Source organism: Gorilla gorilla, chromosome 11 (genome assembly GCF_029281585.2).
Source record: "Gorilla gorilla gorilla isolate KB3781 chromosome 11, NHGRI_mGorGor1-v2.1_pri, whole genome shotgun sequence".
NCBI classification, from domain to species: Eukaryota; Metazoa; Chordata; class Mammalia; order Primates; family Hominidae; genus Gorilla; species Gorilla gorilla.
The window spans coordinates 94,417,459-94,442,713 of record NC_073235.2 but is presented as its reverse complement, the minus strand read 5'-3'; the positions used below and the strand labels follow the sequence as shown (position 1 = coordinate 94,442,713).

Genomic DNA, 25,255 nt, shown 5'->3' with positions numbered 1-25,255 from the left:
AGTCTGTGGTATTAGAGAGATGGGGTTGGGTTTTAGCTTAACAAATCTATGAGTGGGTCCTTATTCCACAATTTACTAGTGTCTAACCTTATGTAATGTCTTTGGTCTGTAAAACAGCTGTTGTGAGGATTAAATAAAGCAATACATGTTGAGAGTCTAGCATGTAGTAACCTGCTTGCCATTGTATGCCTAGCTCTCAGTAAAATACACAGAAGTAAAAATGTATGCTTCATTACTTTGAGAAACATATAATCTATTTACAAAAACAACATAAATATTAATAAAAATTTAAAATATGAGTTTATATTCTAAAGCTGTAACATGGTTGTACACATACACCAGAAAACACACAAGACACAATATTCAGAATAATAAAATAGAGAAGTGTAAAGACATAGGAACAATCATATAAAATTTTCTTGAAAATGTTTAATTCTTCTTTAGGTAACCTAATTCTCATTAAATCACCAAATTTTTATTTAGATTATAGAAAAATATTAACATCATGAGTGGCAATCAACTTATATTTATTATTTTATTATTTAAAATGAGAGGCAGAAAAATAGTAGTGTATATCTCGGAAGGGGTTTCATAGGATATGCTTAAAGGGGCCCAAGACAACCCTGAAATTTTATACAGAAGGGTTGTTTATATGAATATGGATATTTCTGGGGAGAGATCTATAGCTTTCATTTTTCCAAAGGGTTTTGTGGCCCCCCCCCCCAAAATGTTAAGGACCACTGAAGATTCCCATTTAGTACATTTTATGTGCGTCCTTATTTATGCCAGAGAAATATGACTCCTGATTGCATGCCAAGTAATTTACTTGTTTGCTTTCTCTGAACTGTCCTCTGAGTCAGTTTTCCACAAGCTTTAACCATTCAAATATCCCAAGAAAAGAAGGAAGAGTAAGATTCAATTTAAGAAAACTCTAAAGCAGAGTTTCATGACTACCTCAGCCTATTCATATTCTGCAGATATCAGCATGGAAATTTATGTACATGTTTTAAAAGTTCCAGGGCAGAAATTAACTGATGATCATTTTTGAGTTTTTCCTTTTCATTTTTTATCCATTGCTCAGTTGTTTGAATTATTTTCCATTAGTTCTGTGTTTCTTTTCTTCTCAGGTAGAAAAGTGAAGGAACTTCCCTGGAAGGATACAATTCAATTTTGCCAACTTGCATTTTGTCAACTTAGCAATTCTTTCATTTGTGTTTTATTTATAATGTGGTAACAACACTATTGATGTTACATGTTTTTATTTCTCTCTTTTTTTTAGGTGTGTGTGTAATATTGACTGTTCTCAAACCAACTTCAATCCCCTCTGCGCTTCTGATGGGAAATCTTATGATAATGCATGCCAAATCAAAGAAGCATCGTGTCAGAAACAGGAGAAAATTGAAGTCATGTCTTTGGGTCGATGTCAAGGTAATGTTCATACCAAAATTCATTTCAAAGAATGTTTTTAGTCTTTGTGCAAAAATGAAAAGTGAAGAAAACTCCTTATTAGGCAGCTATTCCATTTCCAAAATGCAGTGCTTATTTACAATGGATAGTAGAGTCCACTGTAGCATTTGTGTCGATTATAGGATTTTGAGGGGCTCTCAGCAACCGTCCAGATCTGTCTCTATACAATGGAACTGTATTGTCACAATGCCATAAACACAGAAGCCAATATTCACAAGATAGCAGACAATTTTCTTGCAAAGGGAAAAAAGAAACTCAAAAACATTTTTAAAACGAATCTAAGAATTTATTAGACATCCTTGAAACTAAAAGCAAATCACTTCATTTTTATGTATTGATTCAGTACAAATATTTAAAATGCATTTTTAAAAGCAAGAGGTACTAGAATGTTCTATTTTCTTTCTTGTTCAGAAGCAAGCATTTTCTTAGTTTTTGTTACTCCTTTGCCCAATTTTTCTCAGTTATAATTGTGAATCTTCTTCTTCTCTCAAACTTTAGAAAGCTCTCTTCATTTTATTATTTGCTCTCAGACAGAAATTGACATTGTAAATCTGTCTTAGTATGCAGGTTGCTTAGAACTACAGTTGTAAAAATTCCTTAATTGCAATGAAGATATTGTTGGAGGAAATATAAGTTTGGTATTAGATATTTAGGAAGCAGTTAATCAATTTTTATTGTTAATTTTTTAACACAGATAACACAACTACAACTACTAAGTCTGAAGATGGGCATTATGCAAGAACAGATTATGCAGGTACATAATATTTTCTTCTACAAAATGTGAGCTCTTCTATTAAAAGAGAGTCCTGGGAAATGGTTGTTTACTACTTATTCCAAAGTGAAGCTTGCAAGACTTCTAACATGTGCTAGCCTTCTCTCTTGCTTAGTTCAAGCTTTCATTAGGCAAGAGTAATTTTTTGTTGAAGCAAAGAAGACATACGGTTTTTGCCAGAGTTAAAGCAATTGTCAAAAATGTCACTAAGATATAATTAGCTTGTCTTTACAGTGCAAATAGTACAAATAACAAAACATTTATCAAATTAATAGCATCAATGGAAATCAATGCAATTTCTGGCAATATATTATAATAAATGCAAATGTTCTTGTTTAAATTTTCATAAAAGTCAACAATGAAAAGTTTGCTAGTCTCTAAAAAGCTAGAAAGGACAGCTACAAATAATAATGCAGGTTGTCTTTATTTAGATGCAAAGTTAAAAATGTATGTATAGGTTTTTTTAATAGTAAATTTCTTTAACTTATTTTGAAACTAAAATGTAGTTTCTCAGACATGCAAAATTATAAAGCATTTTATATAAAAATATAAATCATATTTAACAATTATTTCACTTTGAAGAATGTCTCTAGCTAATCTAACTTTTCTAGAGTGAGAAATAATTCATGGGTATACAACTGAAATTTTAACCGATACTTAAATTTTATAGAAATTTGGGATAAAATATATAAATAATATATAGGTTGATAATGATATGTGAAGTTTTTTAGGCAGAGCTTTTCATTTAGATATTAAGCAATCGTAACTAGATTTATGGTAAATATTCAATCAAAAAGAGTTATTTCTTGTCTTTTAAAATATATACTACCATCTATTCTTTCTTTCTGAAATTTCATTTTCTTTAACATCAGGATAAATGTCTATGAAATTTTAAAAATTAGTTAATATAGAGATCTGAAATCTCTTAGAATTTGGAAATAAACAAGATATTTTAAACATTTTCCACATTTTATCTTAATGTTTTTCAATATGTAGATGGATTTTTTATGTGCTATAAGACAGAAATTATCATGGACAATTATATATGGAAAAACATTGGTTCTACCAATGTATAGCCATTCCCAAAGCATCCAGGAGAGAAATTTACAGATGTTCCTTGAAAAGAATAGTTCAGTGGTCTATAAGTTTGGAAGAGCTCAAACAAATGGATCTTCTACCCAGAACTTCTCACAGCTCTTATGTTCATTATAAAATATTTAAGAGACATACATCTTTTATTTATTTATTTTACTTTTTGTTGTGGAGAATTTCAAATAAAGGTAAAATACACAAATGTAGGTTCTATAGCTTACTGAACCCACAAGTACTCATCATTCAAGCCCAGTAACACCAACCCGTGGCTAACCCAGCCCTGTCCTCACCCCTGTCCTTTTTCCATACTTTCATAATATGCAGAAGCAAATCCTGAAAATTTTATCATTTCATTCACAAATACTTTAGCATGCATCTTGAAAAAAAATCAACAATTTTTTAACAAAGTTACAATACTGTAATCATACCTAATAAAATTATGAATAGTTCCTTATAGTACACAGCTTTTAACAAAATTGTTTGATAACACATTTTTGTGGCATGTTTTGCAGTATTGTTTCCAAGAATGTACATTGTGATATGCTGATCCACAGAAATATTATCAAAAATAATAAAAGATAATAATGAAAAATCAAAGTCTGAGGCTAATTGTATATATTTTAAATTTTAAATGAAAACAAATTTAAATTGTATATATTTTATAAACAATTATTATATTTTGATGGTATTATAAGCCACTGCTACTAACTGCAATTAAAATACCTTTATTCCTATTTTGCAAACTAATTCATTTGGAAAAATCTTCAAAAATGTAGAATTTATGCATATCTTCTTTAGTGAACCATCCGTCTTTGTACTCATTGAAAAATCAAGCCTCTCCCTGAGAATTTTGTTCCTGAAACAAAGAACTCTTCAAGTTGAGCAGTGTCAATATATAAATATATATGTATTTATAAAGTTATTCCAATAACTATCATGAGAGATTCTACTGATCTCTCAAAGTCATTTATATTGCATGTTAACATTTTGCCCATTTCAAAGAGATTTGATAATTGAATTTTTATTCCAAAAAGTATTTATATATGGGTTTGGTTTTTTAAACAGATTCTCTCTAATGTTGAGTGTCACTGTTCTTAATTGGCATTTTTTTCCTATCTTACTGCTTTATTAGGCATAGGAAGAAAAAATACATTTTTAATACATGCAAATGAAAATTCTTCTGTCACTCAGTGTAGTCCAGGATCTTCTAGTTTGGTGTCAGATTTATCCTGCAAACTCTAAAGAAAAACTTTTAAGATAAAAGTAAATTTTAAAAATACATGTTTGTTGAAATCCAAGTATAAGACAAGAACAAAGATAATGTCAATTGAAGCTTGTAATTCCTAGTTAAACATTGATTGCATACTTCAAGATTCTCAAGAAATTTTAGATATATTTGTCTTCATTAATGGTTTCATTAGAAATCATTAATTAATAAATTAATGGTTTCATTAGAAATCATTTAAGTAATAGTCATGTTCCTCAACATTTCCAAGCTTCCAATAGTATTTACAGTTTCCTGAATTTGGGAACACAAACTGTGGAAAAAACTAAAAGGAACCAAATAGAGAGTCTATGTGTCATTGTCCTCTTAATTACTATTTCATATGCTAAAGTCTGTCCAAGGAGGGAAAACAGGAACTGTGTGACTCGTATCCCTCAAAGTTTGCTGTGTGCTCACAGCTCATTTAATGTCACAGCCACTTCCCTTGTTAGACACACATTCATGGACTCTCCCACCTGAGGGAAGTAAGGATCTAACATACTATCATTTTTGCCTTATATCTAGTTAATACTATAGATTAAAAACCCTTATTTATCTCTCCCAGTTTTTTCTTTGAGCCTACTTTAAGAGCTATTAATACAGGAACACATGTTTCTGATTATAAAAATGGAGATCTTCTTGAAAGAAAGTCTAAATCTTAAAATAAATTAATTGTATCTCATTTTTAATATCAGTTAAAAGAGATCCCAGCAAGGATCAGCAGGAGGTGAATTACCAAAACGTGCAATAAATGCAAACGAAGGGAGCAATGCCTTCAACAAAACTAATATGTGCAGTATACTAGAGTGTGGCATACTTGCTCAGAGATGTGAATTCCATGATCCTCAAAGGCACATAAATGTAGTCAACACTAGGAAACCAAAGAATTTGCTCAATCATCCCTGCCAGTATTACTTTCTGGTTGCATCTGATTTGGATCTCTATTCTGCCCTCTCTCCTTTAATGAGACCCAAGGCATTACAGAGTTTTGAATAAAGGGCTTTGGGTCTCTTCATTTCAAAGCCCAGTGACAGGATACTTGTCAGATGAGCTAACCAGGCCATTTAATGTTATTCTCCCTTCATCAATATAAGACTTGGGCTTAGAGTTAGTTAGGTCTGTCTCTACACCCACAGAAAGATTCGGGAACACAAATTTTACAAACGCACAAAGCTAGGGCTTTCCAGGCTTTTCATTGTCTTAAATTGCTAAAATTAAACTGTCCTTTGGGAAGTTTTTAAATAGCAAATGTTTTACACCTCTTGAAATTTGCAACATTTTCTTTCATATATATGTGTATATATGTATATATATGTGTGTGTGTGTGTGTGTGTGTCCCTCATGTCTTCTAATGGAAAAGAAAAATGAAGTTCAACTATTTGTTTTTCTTTATCCAGTATATATATGTATATTTTCTGATTGTGTTGTTTTTCTGTCTAAAAGTTTGGTCATGCTTCAAAAAACAAAAGGCTATATTTTTTCCAGTAAAAATGTACTTAATTTTATAAGTTGTTAGATATTTTATAAAATGAAGTCAGATGATATTGGTTTTAATTATCTAGAAAATAAAATGTTTTTTATTTTATGACATCCTATACCAGTTTTCAGAGTTTGGAGTGTTTTATAATTAAAATACATTTGTATTTTTCTTCCATATTTTTTAAATTGAAATTGTTTAAATAGAAATTGAAAACATAGAATTGTTAAAGAAAATACATATACCAGCAACACAGACTATTACAGTTACTGTATTTAGCCCTAAGTTTCTTTGCAACCAATACAAAAGAAGAAATTATGGTTGAATCAATTCATTCAACAAATATTTGCAGAGTCGCCGCAATATGCAAGCCCCTGTCCTGGGGTTTTACAAAGGTGAACAAGTCAACATAGGTATCTGCTAAATGAAACTTAGATTTTTATTGTCTGATAAAAAATAAATAAAAAATAAGTTCAGAGACAAAAGACCAAGTTTCTCTATGCTAAATTATAAAGGAACTATTTAGCATAGATCTTTCTACAAGGCATCAGTGAAAAACATAAAATGAATAAAATCTTCAACAATGATTTTTACAAAATATGCCAAGAGGCTCTCCGTATGGCTGGGAATTTTTAAAATCAATTTTTGACAACATCCTAGAGCATAGAATTAAAATATGTATAACTCAAGGACAGTGTTTCTATGACAGACTAAAGTAATGACTTTCATTTATGGGTATTTCCAAATTGGAAAAAATAAATAAATTACAGAGGAAATGGCTATGAGGAGGAGCATGTTTAGCTTATTTTCCTCATGGATACATAGGTTGAACAGGAACAGGAGTAAAGTTAAGATAAAGACTATGCTGGATTATAGTATGTATGTGGGGAGAAGATATTTCCCCTGGCTGTTCGTGAAAAATGTAAGTCCTGGATTTCATGTCCTCGGAGGGGAGACAGGGCCTCCCTATCTCTGAGTCTAGCTACAGGCCTGCGTCGAGTTCCTGTGTTTACTTGTTGAACATTATACTGTGGCAATTCATTATTTCTTGTAATATTTATTTTTAGGAAAATTTCCATTCCTCATCTTCAAACAATAATTTATACATTAATCTCAGGTCTGAAATGTGGAAGAAAGAAATCAGAAATAGTTAAACGACATTCTATCCATCCTATTAGTAACATCCCGTTTTTCCACATTAAGAGGAAGCTGACATCTGGAAAGGGTATCTAGATAGTTTAAGTGAGTTGTCCTAATAACTTGTTCTCTGTAGAAGCCATTGCAATTTACAAAGCCTTTTCATATATACTGTCTCCTTCAGTCTTCACAACAAACATGTGAAAGAGATACTATATGCTTTTGACAGGTGAGATATGAGGTTCAGGGAGATTAAATAAAAAGAGTATGTGATAGAACTAAGGTTAAAACCATCATTGCTAATTCCAGAATCCAGCAAGTGTGAGGACCAGGGAAGAAGTGTCACTATCTAACAAGTCCCAGCTTTGGGACTGACTCTGCACCCTAAGCGTTAACCATTTGGCAGTTCCAGACCCAAAAATATTTCATCATGATGTTACATTTTGTGAGATGCTCAAAAGAGTCACTCAAATCTATATATTCTAAGCATCCTATAAGTGATATAATGTTTGCTTTTAAATTTTTCCTTGTTCTGTTTCCTATTTTTCCACAGAGAAGAGAAAGCAAGAGGAAAGTGTTTGCTACTGAGTAATCCTGCATTAATAAAAAAAGAAAATAAACAGAAAGTAAAAATTTTTAGCCATATTGTGATACGTCATAGCTTTACTAAGATTCACTCACATTGCTTCATTTCTTCTATGTCAATCCAATAAAGCACTAAGGGTACAAATACTAGAGGAAATAAAATTGAGTCTCAAAGAAGCTAAGTGGCTGAGCCGGAACCGGACACAGTATTTTGACATTTTGACTGCCTACCTGTGTAAATAGGGTGCTTGCTTGATTTACCTAATATTTGCCTTGATTATGCCTCAGCTGTACATATTTAGGCATGGATATCAAATGATTTCATATCATATTTATAACATGAATTAATTCAGTCATGTGGCAAAAACCTACATTTAAAATGGAAGCTTTTTCCATTTGCCCGTGAACACAAGGAGCTCTTCACCAGAAACCACGTTTTGTCTGGGCCAATAATTTGATCTGTAGGAAATAAATAAATAGCAGCAAATGCAGGCAGCAGCTTGTAGCACAAATATTGGCATCAACAGTGAAATAAATAAAAATGTTTGCCCGGGCTATTACAGTGCCACCAGACTAGCCTAGAATATTTAAGCCTAGGAAATGAATTAAGATGTCAAGATTTTTTCAAGATTTCTAAGGGAAAGTGTCTCATTACAAGTATTTTCCCCTCTGGGATTTACATTAGAGTGCTGCAAAATTCATAAAGCTTTCTATGAACTCTAACTCACAATTTTTCCTGCTCTCTTGAACTTCTGTGCTTTCATTGTTTTCCCCATAAAATCATGTAGCCAGTCATCTGTAATATCATGTTATGTTCATGGTTATAGATAAACATAGAAATGGTATTTGCAATACAGATGAAGATTTTCCACTGAAGAGTTGCCTTGGGCCCTGGTAGACACTCTGGAAAACTTCGTATTTATGTACCAGTTCATAAACGCATCCTGCATCATTTATGTGCACTTTTTCCTATTTGAAATGCTCCTTTCTGATACAAATTGTTCACCTTGCAGTGTTACTTATCTACTCTTCTCTGCCATAAATGTGCAGCAGCTGGTTTAGCGGTTGTAACCACAAGATTAGAGGGAACTGAGTTTAAACATTGGCCATGCTATCGTGGTAATTTAACCTTGTTAGATTAGTTGAAGCCTCAGTCTTGATCTGTTTAATGGAGATAATAAGTCTACTTCCAAAGGATTGAAGTTTAAATTAAAAGACATCATGTAAGGCATTAACAAGCAAATTATGTAAGGCATTAACAAGCAAATTAGCAAGCTAGCTATTGTTAGTTTCCTTTTGGTCTGAAAATTGAAGAGAATTGATTTTTATGGGAAATAGAGCACATTTTATGGAATATAGTCTATCTGTATGATATGTGTTCAGAGTTTTTATACATATATTATCCTTTATGGACTCATAGAATTACAAGAAGTTTCTGGATCATTTTTCCTACCCAAGTCATATAACAGCTTGTTGCAAGAGACCTTGGCTGACTTTTTAATTCATCTATAAAGAAATATTTATTGAATACTTATTTATAAGTTTTCAGCACATTAACACGTCTAAATATTCACAAAGCAAATTTTCTGATTTTCCTCTAGTCAACATAATTTATGTATGGTATATTTAGATCACATAAAATATAATATGATCATGAGATTATTACAACATGAAATTCAAATAGAAATTCAGTAGGAAGACATAGCTTATGACACAACTGCAGAATGATGATATCATATGCTTTCCTCAATGTAACCTTCAAAGTCAGTCACTTATACTCTAGTCCATATGTTTAGAGGACCTAAATATTCATTATTTTAAAAAAGGAATGTAGTATGTGGAAATGTATTTCTGTTTATGTAAAACATTATTTTTCACTCAGAAATGTTAATGTTCACATGTCAATAATTCACACACACACACACACCCCGCAAAGAGATCAAAACAAATGTTTTTAATGAACTCATAGTAAAGAAAAGACAGGTCTATTTAGCGTGGAAGACAAAGAGAAAAAAGCTATGTGAGTTCAAACATCTAGACAATTGCTAGTGGAATGCCATAATTCTCCACCTTAATTTATCTTTTTACCTCAAGTATATGTTATTTCAATTCCTAGGAAGAGTAGTGTAAGTGCAGGTAGAATGTATGAAGCTTAAAGAAGAGTAGGATATATCCCAATGCTCTGTATAATTTCAAGGCACGATGTTTTCCATAAACCTAGTAAATAGAATTTAAGCCATTTCAAACAAAAACAACACACACACACTATTCTGAGCACTTTGATTTGCTGCTTTTGTTAAAGAGTCTGACATGCCCCAAATATATAAGCCAACATTATCAAGAGCTTTAAAAATGCAGTTCTCACATCTTAATGATTTGAAACTATATATAAACATTATCAACTAAAAAAGTCTTAAAATATCTGTACAACAAAATGTCTCAAAGAAATTACATTTCTAAACAGCTATTTGTTTCATGGTTGTAGTTTGTTTCCTCCAGTTGTTCATTCAGAAAACACACTTTTACTTTTGAACTTGGATGTAATCAAAAGGAACCAAACTTGTGGACCAAACTCCAGGCATAACAAGAATGTAGAAATCAGTGCTAAGGCTTGAGGGAAGTGGTGGCCTAGTAATCTAGGAATAGTAATGAGGATTAAGGAGGACAGTACTCCACCTCTGAGTCCTGAAGTGCAGGGGAGGAGGGTAGAAAATACAGCCACTTTGTGAGAGGGTGGAAGGGGTTTGGTATTCTCAGAAAAATCTAGTGTTTCAGTATGCAAGAAGAAAGGTGAGAATTTCATTGAAGCATCTGAGGCTAGAAGGGAATTTGCCAGTTCTGGAGCACAGTTTTGGGTGAGCTTTGGGAAGTTTTTGGAAGTTGGGGGGCAGAGAAATGGGCTTAATCGAGGGCCAAGAACCAACAAGGGCAGCACATTGTGGGTCTGATGATTTGGTGCAAGATGGATAACTGGACAGGATAATGCCAGAATTATACTTTGGATAGTGACTAAATTCATGATCAGGGCAGGTATGGCTCTCAGACTTGTGGACTCAGATATCTAAATTTTCACTCAGAAATGTTAATGTTCACAGACAATTTACATCCTCTGACCAGTGTCTTCTCTTCCTAGAGTTGAATTGCCTGAGAAGCCCAGTTATACTGAGGTTACTTGGTGAGCCTAACTAGAACATATATTCTTTAGATGTTTAAGGCATCAAGGCATCGAGCTAAAACAGCCTGATGCAAATGTCAACACAATAGGGATTCCACTGCCCTCAAATTAGGATAAATAAGTGTCCTTGGCTAGGACCTCCTCCCCAACTATCATAACTTGCTCTAACATTCTTGACCTGACCATCCTTGGTCTAAGTTTCCATTTCTGGGTGGCCTCCCACTCAGTCCACCTGTTTTCTCAGATATAGTAAATTTAATCAGGATAAAATTGAGGCCTGGTTTCACAGAAGCCATTTCATGACTTTAAGCCTGAGCTCCTCTGGGATCTGTAGCTCAGTAGCCCCCAAGAAATGACCATTTTAGTATATATCTCAGTCCTTATTGGATTGCTATGTCCTTCTGCAATGGGAAACCTGCAAATGTTTTTTCACAAAGTTAACTTTGAAAGGCATTTTTTAACATATAATTTAAAGTGGTTTGGCCAATAACAAAGAAAAGTGAATATTTTTTCCTATGGTAGATCAGCATTTATGCTAGCAAATGCTTTTTATGGTGACGTTGTTAATGTTTAACTTAATAAAACACAGACAGAATGAATGTACTAATTATCCTGCATTTCTGCAGAGTTATTGATGCATTATCAATGTTTGATAGCGTTACATAATGTTCCTGTAAAATATATTTCACATGATTTTTAAAAAAAACAAAAAACAAAAAAAACCTCTGCCTTAATCTTTCTTTCACATTTTCTGAGGTTGAAAGCTGTGTGTGTCATAGATTAGAAAACTCCCTCCTCCCAAAAGTATGTCTTTAAAAATTTCATTTACTAATGAAAATAAATGTCTGTTTAGCTAAAAAAAAAACAATAGTTTTTAAGTATTCATAAAATGGAGACTAAAATCAAGCTCCATTTGTCCTCTAGAAAGTAAGTATTCCAGAAAGACCATGTTATTAGTCTATAGACTTTAAACAAACAAGCGATCAGTGCTTTGTCAGGCAGTACACATCCAAATTCACTTCTGCAGATGGGCTGTTCGTGTAATGTCAAAATTATTCTACAAATCTTGCACCACTGGATTTTTTCCTATTTACTTTTCTATTATTTAAAGAGCACCAGGGAAGTTGAAGGTTTCCTGTTGTTTGAAATAATCTCTGAGCTATCCTCACACCCCTAGCCACTCACTCATTCCCTACAGCTGGCACATATGCCTTTGTTATTGATTTTTGATTTTTAATGAAATATAGCTATAGAAGCATGAGAAACAACCAACAGGCAGACCAGGGAAACTTATCTGTAAGATGGTTTTAATAAAGTGTCCACATTGTCTTCTATATGTAGAAAAATTAAGAGTAAGCCTAACATTCCATCAACAGTGATAGGCAACTATTAATGCTTATATGTCTAAGTAGATTGTCAGTGCTATATTCTGATATTGAAGCTGGTTGTTTTCTGCAGTTTAACATACTTCCGAGCTGTTCATCTTAGCCATGAATTGATATGTACTCAGGAAACACAGCTAATTGTAATGTTATCCTAAGAAAACCACTATCATCTTCATTATAATCATGATTATCATCATGATTATAATCATCAGGAAAATAATACCACTGGAATACGCTCATTTTAGTTCATTCCAAAATCACCTAGAAATTATATGTGTGTTATCTGTTGTTTTGGATTCTCTACAAGGCTATTCTCCAATGACATGGATAATCATATTTTTAATTTCACTTGGATTTTAGAGCCAATGACTTACAAATAGCATTTTGTAGAAGAGCTTGGAGTAGGATGCAGAACTTTTGACTTAGTCTCATCTCTATTCTAATTCATCTAAATTTAGTTACTTAGCTTCTCAGAACCTGTTTTCTCATCAGTAACATTTGAAAGTAAGATTAACCAGCCTGGGCAACATGGTGAAATCCTGTCTCTACAAAAAACACGAAAATTAGCTGGGTGTGGTGGCATGCGCCTGTAGTCCCAGCTATTCAGGAGGCTAAAGTGATAGGATAGCTTGAGCCCCAGAGGCCAAGGTTGCAGTGAGCCAAGATCATGCCACTGCACTCCAGCCTGGATAACAGAGTGAGACTCTGTCTCAAAAAAAAAAAAAGTAAAAAGAAAGATTAGGATGTTGTCTTTCCAACTTTCGAGGTCTATAACAAAGTATATAGCTTGAGTTCAGAAATCATGATTGAGGGAAAATTGTTGACCATCACCTTATGGCAGCAGTTCTCAATTTTGCCTCTACCAACCTTCCTCCTCATTTCCCTCCCACCTCCCATTCAGGGGACATTGGCATTATCTGGAGACATTTTTGATTGTCTGGGGAAGGGGCAGGGGTAAGTACTGCTGGCATCTAGTGGGTGGAGGCCAGATATACGGCTATACATCCTACAATGCATAGGACAACATTATCCAGCCAGAATGTCAATCGTGTTGTGTTTAAAATCCTGCTTTTTGGTGCTAGGGATTAGGGGAAAGTACATATTAGATGAGGTCTAGAAGTTAGGAGGTATTGTGGAGTCCAGAGTTGGCCTGCCTAATCATTCTTGAATTCTCCCGTTCCCCAAAAGGAGACAAAATCCCAGAATGAAGATCACCAGCTCAGTCATTTCATCTTGCTGCTTCAAACACACTTTTTTTTTTTTTTTTCCTGAGAAGGAGTCTCACTCTGTCACCCAGCCTGGAGTGCAGTGGCACCATGTCAGCTCACTGCAACCTCTGCTTCCCTGGTTCTAGTGATTCTCCTGCCTCAGCCTCCTGAGTAGCTGGGATTACAGGCATGCGCCACCATGCCTGGCTAATTTTTGTATTTTTAGTAGAGACATGGTTTTACCATGTTGGTCAGGCTGGTCTCAAACTCCTGACCTTGTGATCTGCCCACGTTGGCCTCCCAAAGTGCTGGGATTACAGGTGTGAGCTACCACACTCGGCCCCACTTAAAAAAAAAAAAAAGATAGTTGTCCCAAAATAGAAATGTGAGGTTTCACAAATAAGAGGCAATATCTGTCTCTACAAAGGCTCATTAGAATGATGAAAATTCATCTGGCTAAAGAAGTTGTTTTTCTTTTAGTTATAGGTTATTGAGGAAAGTCTCACAGACATAATTGGATCGCTTATCTTATTCAGTATTCCTAACTAGTATTTGCATAACTTGGGTCCCTGCTTTTCTTCTGTTCAAAGCCATGTCATCCTTTTGTTCATTCTAGCTACTTCTTACAAATTTTGACTAAATTACTGAGCCAAACACTGACTGTTTGAAAGATTGTTTAATGGTGATTTTTAAGGAGGCAATAGCAACCATTTCAAAGCTTCTTTTTATCTGGGCACTTCCTCTTTATACATTTTTGTAAGCCTTGGCTCATAGAAATATATTTAAAACCAACTGGCTAAATTCTATTAAAACACTCAATGGCAATAAACACTCAGTGGCAATTTTTAAAACTGTTGTGATGCTCATGGAACAAAATGTTTGGCATGCCATTAAAACTGAAGTGTTCATGAAAACTTTCATAGCTCAAGGAGACGGGGAACCTGAAGAGGTTCTTAAATGGCAACTTAGTACCCAGCTACACTGTGTCACATTCTTCTGGGAAGGACAGGAATGTGCAATACTGTTAGGTGGCTCCAAGTAACAGACCCTCCTTGGAACAGGAATAGACCTGACTGTATTGGTGTGCTGTCTTACCTACTGAAATAAAGTTATTGGTCTTGCAACAAGGACAGTGAGGATATTTGTTTAAAAAGACAGCTTGAAAAAATAGCAAAGACAACAGGAAATGATAAACGAGCAAGACTTTGCCACAATAATTACTGTAGTATTGAAACAAATGAATAACTTTCACAGCAATGTTATTTTCTGTCTTAGATTACACTACTACCTATTCATACAGTATGTGCACCATTGCTCTTTTACTGGGAAAAATATCTAAGAAGGAGGAGTTGGTTAATAAATTGTCTGATAAATTTGTGTTAATGTTTCAGAAAACTTACAATGTCTTGTGAAAACAGACTATCTCTGAAAGATGGAACAGTTGTTTTGTTTTTTATCTTCCCTAGTTTTATGCTAAAAGTCATTAAAAGAAAAACTGAGGTAAATCCCTCTGATACAGACTGGTGAGATAATATACAATTATTTATAACCTATTTTGTGAATGTTATTCTATATGTGATTTGTTAGTTCCTACTGAAATGTTTTGGTTTTGTGAAAAATACTTGGGACAAATTATCAAAAAAACTAAATTCTATACCTAGCTCCTAAATTTATAAATGTTATATAACTTCTCTGAGAATCTGTAAAATATTGTATCTATATCTCTTTTTTTTCCTTTTTCCTATGTTTCAGATATTAAAGCCCTTTGTGAGATATAACTCACTATGGAATTGTAAGAGATTATTATTGACAAAGATTTAGGGTATGGATATGCCTCATTCTAAGTGTTTTTCATATTGTCATCAAATTCGTATTTTCTAGGTAGAAGTAATTGTTTCATTTGGATAGCATAATTTGATCTAATCTTAACAAAATTCAGACTGAAGATTTTTAAATTCTACATTTTTATTTTCCCATTTTTGTGTATCAGTATATTAACTGGGTAATATTTTTAAAAATTAGATGATAAGGATGATGGACTCTTTTTTGATATATGTTAATATATATATAAAGCTTCAAATTTATGCTCCAAGTAGTTCTGTTCCCCACTGATTGGCTTAAATCTCATTCAAACTCCATTTCCCAAAAGGATAAGGGCTCTTTGGAGCAACTGTTCATATTATTACAATGAGTTTTTTTCCCCTCCCCTAATGGGTTTCTAACTAATGGACGAGTTTATTGGGCTCAACATGTTTAGAATGTTTCAGAATGTGTACACAAAGTATACTATGTTAGTCTAAGATGATATTATTTAGCATTAGAAGAGAAATCTATTATATAATTTGAATGTAATAGTAATGCCCATTAAATTTATGAGTTTAAAATGTTAAGAGCATGTTACAAACCCCATCATTCCTACATTTCATTCCCTCATTTCAGGGATTTCATTGAGATTTTTTTCTCAATCAATGGAAACATAAACTTTTCTAGTATCATCAAAGGAAGGATTTTACGTTGTAGCTCTTGTTCTCTCTCTGGGTAAACAGAAAGTAAGGAAGTCACCAATGTAGTTACTGGGGTTCAGGAAGATTAAATTCTAACCCCTCCCATCATATATATGAGACTTTATCCTGTTTTTAAATTTATTTGGAGAAACTTAGATTAACTTTGGAAAAACAGATTTTCTAAGTTTTCTTGGTCACCTAATCCAATAGCTAATATCCCTTGTATAAAAAGGAAATTCATTTTTTTTAATTAACAAAATTTTTTCACTGGACTTGATTTCCAAGAGTGCCCTTTATTACTTTAAAAAGAAAAAAAGAACTTACGAAGTTTACCTCCATAGCTTATATTACCTTTAATTAACATAATATTTTCAGCAGATGGACTACTAGGGTTTAGCAGAATACATACAAACTATTATTCGACTTTGGATTACATTTTGAGCCTTGAAATAGCATTGTTCATTCATTGCTGTATGTGACATTTTAAAAAGCTGAACAAACAATATTATTCTTGGAAAAGAAAAGTTCTTTCTCACTGGATTCACCATTTAGAAACGATATTGAATTGATTTGAATCAGAAAATTGTCTCTAAAAACTTGAAATGAATATAAACATTAGGCAGATGATCTCACCTCTTATTTCCTGCTTTAGTCCTGTTCTGTTTCCTTTGAGTGGTTCTTAATATTCATTCAAACATTGTATGTGTTCAGATGTATCCCAGAGCCACAGTTTGCTGTCACTTTTGTCAGAGCCCAGGTTTACTGGGCTCTGTACTTCAGAGCTGTGCAAGGCTCCTATGCCCTGGGGTAGACCCCTCTTAATAAGAGGCATGTTATAATCATTCTACCAGGCACTGTCATCTTATATGTCAAGAGCACTTGTATATTTTACCACTATTTCTTCACCTGTAGAAAGCATATGGTGCTTTTAGGTGACTAAAGTTCTCCTGCCTTAGCCTTCAGGCAAAATTCTTACATTCCTTGGAGTAACAAAGGTTCATATCCCTTTTTGCCCCAGGAGAAAAAAAAAAAAGGCTAAGATGCATCATTAATCATGGAAACTGTCTACTGCAACAGTGCCAAGAAAATGATCATCCTTGTACTACCCATCAATATTCCTGACACCTGTCTAAAAACTCAGGTCATGCATATCCATCTGCCTTTAGAGAAGTGTCAATGTGCAAACATCCTTCCACTATTTTTAGGGTCATGTTAAAATTATTCACCACCTGCCTGTCAGTTCATCCAATTTGTAATATTATCCTGATCTACCATTGTCTATTATTGGTCATTCCTCTTTTGCATTGTGTTTTTAAAGCATTAGAGTGTAGGATGTTTTTGAAACTGTCATATAGGAGACAGTAGAATCCTACTGGAGGCCAGAGTTCCCACCAATAAATTGCTACACTCGGTGTCCCCTCATGCTTCATAGAATATGCAGACATTTCGGACTCCCATTTCTACTGCAAGCTCCACCTCAATCTTATTTCTGGTAAATGAATTATTGTTTCTAATGACTTTTATTATAAAATCCACCATATTTCTATCTTGGGAAATTGTTCTAAGAGGTTAAAACACACCTTACAAATAAACAAAACTTTTAAAATTAAGGAGTCAAAGAAGAGCTGTTCTGATAAAACTGTACATACTCAAATGCCTAGTAATATTATGTTACATTCAAAATTTAAAATGAAATGGAAATTTTGATTGATAGAAAGATATGATGTAGCATGAGAAACTCAAGCAATATCTTGGTATGTCTCATCTATTATTCTTAGTATAAAACTCATAACTTCTAAAACTAGCTAGTCAGTCAAATTGTTCACTGGTGTCAAGTCACTTTTTAACATTTGTATTTTACATCTAATGTAATTTTGAAACTAGTGTAACTTTCTCCATGCTCTTTGACTTTTTTTTTTTTTTGCCTGTTTTCATTGTCTTGTGCTAACACCTGTGAAACAGGTTATAATATCTTAGAAGTGAGGCATTTCCATGTAGATGGGAAAATCTCAGAACTGAGATTTAATGCACCCTTGGTTCTAGTTGTTGCTATACACTAATCCTCAGGAAGACCTGTATTAGGTATTGCATTTGACCATAACCTCCGTGAGTCTTTGTTTTCTTATCTGTAAATTACAAATCTTAGATAGATAATCTCTAATGTCTGTTTCATATAATAGCCTACCTTTCTATTAATTTGTACAATAATGACACGTAAAGCCATGGACTGAAGTGCTCAGTCCTTGGTAAATAATGACTTTTCCCAGAATTTGCATAAATATGGTAGAATCAATTTGCATAAATATGGTAGAATCCTGAAAATGGGTGGTAGCAAATTCAGAGTGTCTCTTCAGAATTGTTGTTGCTGTAGTCAACGTTGCTGGCCCAAACCATCAAAATGATAAATTGTAAGCCTAGAAAAGTACCAGTGATTTTCAGACAGTATCAAGTGACTTGAGTTTAACTGTGACATTCATAAAGTCACGTGTCCTGGTTCTTAGGCTTGCCGGTATCCAGGACTTCAAAGCGGCAGATATAACAAAGCAACCTAAGACCTACGAAATCTATTCATGTGGAAGATGAAGGGGCTTAGGGAGCTTATGATTTAATTAGCTACTTGGGATCAGAATTTTAATTAGTAATTTCCTTATGAGGATTGATAAATGTATTACCGATGCTGGTAATATTTGTTATGACTTTTTGGAAATAAGGAAATTCAGGGGCAAACTGCATCCAAGCTTCTCTAACTTTATATTCAGAAACCCATGTTACTCAAACAAGTATACATATGCCAAATTATAATTATTCAAATAACTTTTATGGCAAATAGAAAATAAAGCATTAAGAATGCTAAAGTAGAAATAATAGAAACACATTTATTTTGCATTTACTTTGTGTCATGCATTATATATACAATACGCTATCTCATCTTTTCAAAGCCTGCCTGGGGATCAGGTATAAGGAGGAAAGCATAGCTCAGAAATGTTGATGCAATAGAACAGGGATTCAAGCTGATGTGTGTAACTATAACTGGCAACAAGAGAAGTCAAGAGTGTTTCAGAAAATGGTAGTGTTTGCATTGAGTGTGCCTGGCAGAGAAGAGAAAAAACGTTACAGACATAGGGAACAACATTTAAAAGGCAAAGAGGCTTCAGTGAGTGGGAATGCCCAGGGAATGACAAATAAAAGCATGGAATGAAAAAGTGGAGCAACTGGAGCTAAGTGAGAGTAGTAGTTTGTTGCTTCAATTAAGTCTCTTTCCTCATTTGCAATAGAAGTTAAAATTTATCTTCTGCTCAATAGGGGAGTCACTAAGGTATTTTAAATCATGTCGTATTTTTTATTAAAAAAAAAAAAAAAACCTGGCAGCAGAGTGAAGAACAGGCTAGAGAGGGAAGGGCATTAGGCAAGATTAATTAGAAGACTATGGTCATAACAATGAAGAATGAGTGTTGTGGATGATGGTAGCAACAGAGAGAAATACATAGATTTTAGTTGGATTTAAGAGATAAAAGGTTACCAGATTTGCTAACTGACCAGGCAAAGAGAAGTGGAAAGTCAGGAAAAATACGAAGGTTCCTGGTTCATCTGGCTGCCTAGATGAATGACAGTTCCATTCCCTAAGATAGGGAAAAAAGTATCAGGAAGAGTAGGACTCCGGGCCAAATAATGAATATGTTCATTTCTATGTTGATGTCTTCATCAACATAGATGACTGGAGGTCTGGAGAGAAGAGGGCATGGAAATGATTATGTGGTAACCCTCAAGTAGAGGCAGATGCTGGGGGTTGCAGTGAATTCAAGTGGAGGAAAAAGCAAAGATGACCAAATAAATACCTGGGTAACCATGGGGCAAATAACAAGAACCCTGGAAGCAGATGGAAATTGTGAAAACACGCATTAGCTTCTTTCTCCTTTGTTTTCTTCCTTTCTTCTTGCTTCATATTTTTCTTTAATGTCAGATGAATAATGATTTCACTGTGAGAGTTGTATTTTAAAATGTTCTTCCTGTTGCAACACTTATTTTTCTGTACACTGGGGCCTAACAGTTACAATATGCCCTGGTTGTTTTCTGTGCTCACAAAGATGTGCTTCCTCATCGTCTCCTGGCCTGCCCTTCACACCTTCCAGGGTAGGGCTGCTGGGCCACTCTCTTTCCTGTCCATGTCACTCCATGCATTCTCTCTGCCAATAGTGTATTATTTTCTTCACTGTGTTTAATGTGAGCAGATTTATTTATATATTTATGTTTTTACCTTTTTATTTTATGTCATCTTTTCTCATAATAGAAACTCCATGAGGGCAGGGAATTTGTCTTGCTCCTCACTGTAAATGCAGTGCCTAAAAGAACGCCTGACAAATAGTAGACTCTCAATAATTATTTGTTGAGTAAACGAATAAGACTGAGAGCTACCTCTCTAGAAACCAAACTACATAAAATTTTAAAGGAAGCTCCATACCAAATTAATATCTCTTTGCTTTCTTCTCAAGAAATTCTAACCATACTAATATTATTTAACCAACTTATAATGCAAAGCCACATACAGGTGCTAAAACATATAGATAGATAGATAGATCGATAGACAGATAGAGATATATATAGATATATATTCATCATAAATTAAAATTTTTCACTCCTGACAAAATGGGTCCTAGTTAGAGGGTTTAATTTTTTTTTTTTAATCTCTACTGGGCATTTAAAAAACATTTTAAGGAAGAACTTGTATAGAAAATATAATTCCAAACATTGCTTTGGAAGTAATAGCACAGCCTGTTTACTGGGAGGGGAAAAAGGAGACCTTCATATGCAAATGTATGGCATTTGAAAATGTCATATAGCTACATCTACATATAAATAAGCTGCTCTCTGAATTCCAGGGAAGGGGAGAGTTTGTATAGCATTAGCCAATTTCTCTATCAAAGTAAAGTAAACTAATAAAATAGCAGTGGCTCAAGATATAGAAAAGCACATCTTTACTACCTCTTAATACAGTTGTGGCACTCCAGGTCAAAGACCACCTGGCCAAAATCCAAACCTAAATGAAATCAAATCCCACAGTGCTTGAATGGCAATAGAAATGAATCAGCTAGAAGAAAAGGGATTCACAGATCAAAAAATTGAGAACTTCCTATCAAGTATTTGCTTCCTTTCTAAACAGTGACATGAAAACCAAAGGCTTCGTGAGGTCTCCTACACTTAGCCTCTATGCCAGAATTGTTTTTCAGGTGGGGTCCTAAAGGTTAAGCCAAAAGAAGAAAAGATTTAATTTTTACCTCTTTCCTATTTCATATTTGTTTCATTGCCCATATACAAGACGGTCACTTTGGGAACATTTCTCCGGTAAACCATAATATGTAAACTACCATATAGGGATAAATAACTCCTTGGATTAAATGAATTTTTCCTCCAGAAGACCAGAGTACCATTCAATAAATTATATTTTTCCTACATTGTATGGTTCTCCCAGCTCCTGGAGGAGTTAATTGGCCTCACTTGAATAGGCAGCCCATTCCTGGAGACGAGGTGCCCTGGTATTATTTTTACAATAGGCCATTTGCTGCTTTCCAAGTTGAGGCTATGGAATTCACCATAAGAAGAAAAAAATCTTAATAAATTATTTTATGTAATTTTTACTGACCATTTCATGCAGTCCATGTGGGAGTTATGTTTCCCTACCAGGAAGAGCTGACTGCAATCTACCAGGGGTGCCTGCACCACAATTTCATTTTAGGTGCTAAAAAGCATAACAAAGCCTGCCCTGGCCCTTATATAGCATATTTATAAGGGAGCTCAGGCTGAGAAAATAAGCTTCTAGAATGATAACTGAAGGGCAATACTTGTATTTTAGAGAAAAAGACGTTTTAGTAAGCTAAAGGTATCAATGGGGAAGAAAAAGGAAAATTCAATAGTCAAAGGAAAGCAAGAAATCAGGGTGGTCTTCAGATAGATCAATATAATTGCTTTTTTTTTTTTAATAGGGCTGAATGCTTGGCAATTTTATTAGTGCTTCTCTTTGAAATGACCTTTCAATGAAAGAATTATTATCACCATTACAAAGATAAAGAAATTTAGGCCCAGAAAGATTAAGCAATTTTTCCAAGGTCACCCAGCTATTTAAGAAGCTGAGAGTATGTATAAACTGAGATCCCTTTGACCACAAAGCTGGCCGATCGCTTTCCATTATACCAGCCTGCCTCTCGATAAATTGAGTAACAGGGAAAAGGTAGCAAGATGCATACTGGCTACATCCGAAACTATACAGTCTCTTGTGGCAGATATTAAAGGAACCCAAACAAATCCCTAATGAGGATTAAAAATATCGTATCAAAAGAACATGTTCAGGAAACTAAAAAAGGAAAAAAGAAGTAGAGAAAATTTTGTTGCGTTTCTGCTAAAAGTGCTGACATGTGGGGATATTTATGTTTTTCTGAACATCTGGTGGATATTAGTATGTTTTTATTCACAATCTTCTGTTATTAATGATAAAGAAAAGCTGAGTAATTATGATATGCTGCCACAATGAATGAATACCATGCATTTTTTCCAGTGTATTACAGAATCTCATCATTCCATCAAACATAAAAACATAAAGTTATTTTTGAAAAGAGGAATATGGATATTATCTTTTTATAACAAACTTGTTTCCATCAGAATAGATCACATTGAGTCAGCAACTCTGTAAGAGATGAGATACACTTCAAGTCATAAGATTTGTTGTTATTAATAAGTAATTCAAATTATACTTTTAATATTGCCTTTAGTTTGAGAAATGACTTAAACCTGATATATATTTATTTTGTCAAGACAAAAAATCCATTTCTTTTATAAGATTTCATGGAAGGAGAGATTATTTTATTAGCAATAGACACACCATGGCTTTTGTTTCCTTTGTAAATTGTCAAAATGAAGTGTATCTTTACTGACCCTGTAATCTTCTCCCTGGCTTCTGTCTAGAGCTCCTTCAACTATGCAAGCCTTTAAAAAAAATTCAATACTGAATACAATTGACTATCTTCCACAAAATGCCAGCAATGACACACGCTCAGAGGCTAAAACAAGCCTGGCAGTGGGACTGCCCATAGGTGAGAGCATAGCAGGTGATGGTTAGTGGGTGCCGCCTTTGCAGCGGGACTGTACAATAGCTCCTATGGCATGGACCACACTCCTCAATCCATGCCCTCTAGCCTGCTCCAGGCACAACTAGTTCCCCCACAAGCCATGCTCTCTCTCCCGTCTAAGCTTTTTGTGTCTATTGGTCCAGCATGGAATACTCTTCTGCTTTTGTCTTTGGCTAATTCATGTTCATATTTCATGTATCGGCTTCAGATAGCCTTCCTCTGAGCATGAAAATAATATAACAGCCACTTTCATTTATTGAGCACTTACTATGTGCCAGGAACTTTGCTAAACAAATACTTCACATTTAAAACTCTTTTACTCATGACACACATTAGTTTAAAATAGCTATAGTTTATTGAGTACTTACTGTGTGCCAGACAGGCATAAAGGTTAATAAGTTGCCTGTGGTCACAGATAGGAAAAAAGGAAAACAAAAGAAAATAGGATTTGAACCAAGACATTCAAAATCCCAAGCCTGTGATCTTACTACTTCATAAGTATGTATAGGTAAGTTCTGTTATTTCACCCGTTTTAAATGGAGGTCTTCACTCCCCACCTTCCACCGGAGTCTGGGCCTAAGTCCTGTTGTGTGTAACATGGGCCTCCTATCTCTTCCCAGTCATCACATTGCATTGTATTTGCCTGTTTGCTTTTCAGACTCTTTCTTTCTAGATAAGGAAACAAAAGCCTTGAGGAATGAAGGAAATTGCCAAAAGACCATTAACAATAATAAATGACTAAGCCCTCTGTTCCACAGTCTGCACTTTTCCTTCTGCTGAATGACCCTTGTAAATGTAAGCCAGGGCATTTCTCCACAGGTGGATATCCCATAAAAACAAAGCCAAAGTGACCTGAAAGGCACAGAGAAAATGTATGTCTATGTCCATTTCTTCCTTCTCAATGGTTCCTTTTTATTTGTTTGAAAATAAGAGTATGAAGATGTGATTCTAATGACTAATAACAACTAAAACATTTATTAAGTGCTGATTATTTGCCAGCTCTTTTGCTGAGGGTTTTATATGGATCCTCTCATGTATTCCTCATAATAAACCTGTAAGGCAAATACTATGATTATCCCCATTTCACAGATAAGGAAATATCTACAGAGGAGTATTTGACTTGATTTGGGCCCCATAACTAATAGGCAGCGGCACTGGCTTTTAAACTCAATTTGACACAATTACTCTTTATTTGTATAAGAAGTGAGATTATTTTCAGTATTGCAAAAATTCACTGTCAATTACCAAACTATTTGACTCAGATAACACATCAATTATGTGTTGTGAGACAAACAGCAAACATACCTTATGTTCAGAATCCTTTAGAAAACACTGAGAAATATTTAGAGAATAAGAGAGAAATGAATATGCCTAAAGCTCTCCATGCTCATATTTTGCTCCTGGTTTCTTTGGAATGTCCTAGCTTGAAGAGATGATAAAGGGCTTGTATGGGTCCAATTCTGTGTTGTAGAAAGGCAGATGGGATCCTGAGGCTCTGTAAAACTGTTCCTCTGCTAGGCATACTTCATATTCTCTATATTAAACTCATCTTTAATTGGCATGGAAGATTCATTGTTCCAAATCTCAGATGAAGATCCCTATATTGGATGCAATTAAGCCTGGCAGTGCCCTCAAAAGACAGTCTTGTCACTGCTAGCCACAGCCAGGACACAGTAACAGTTCCTTCTAGTGACCCAAGACCAATAAAAAAATAAAAATACGAAAGAAGTTCTGACCTCCAAAGGCAATTAGCCCATTCCTGGTACTGCCAATTATGATAGAAAAAAATTGCCAAGCTCCTGGGACATGGAAATACACTCAGTAACATTTGAGAACTGGAGAAACTATTTTCCAAAATAGTATGAAGACATGAAGGTGATTTGTAGATATTTGACTTTGGAGAAAGTTGAGAGAAATCAGATTACACATTTTTACTACAAGAGATTGTTAATAAGTAAAGAAAGGCTCTGATATAACAAATCTAAACAGACGAAGTGAGAATAAAATCTTAAATTCAAAAACTTGACCATCCCTTTTTAGGCAAAAAAAAAAAAAAAAGAAGAAAAAGAAA

At 34.2% G+C, this 25,255-nt stretch overlaps 1 protein-coding gene and 1 long non-coding RNA gene across 2 annotated transcripts in view; one reads left to right on the top strand and one right to left on the bottom strand.

Annotated features, from left to right (window-relative positions):
- Positions 1-25,255, bottom strand: part of LOC134756666 (uncharacterized) — a 123,434-nt gene that overhangs the window by 46,061 nt on the left and 52,118 nt on the right. The window lies entirely within an intron of this gene.
- TMEFF2 (transmembrane protein with EGF like and two follistatin like domains 2) overlaps positions 1-25,255 on the top strand; it is a 244,285-nt gene that overhangs the window by 194,277 nt on the left and 24,753 nt on the right. Inside the window, exons 6-7 of the mRNA XM_031008735.3 lie at positions 1,280-1,428; positions 2,162-2,221. Coding sequence (XP_030864595.1) covers positions 1,280-1,428; positions 2,162-2,221 — 209 coding nt within the window. The remainder of the gene's footprint in view (positions 1-1,279; positions 1,429-2,161; positions 2,222-25,255) is intronic.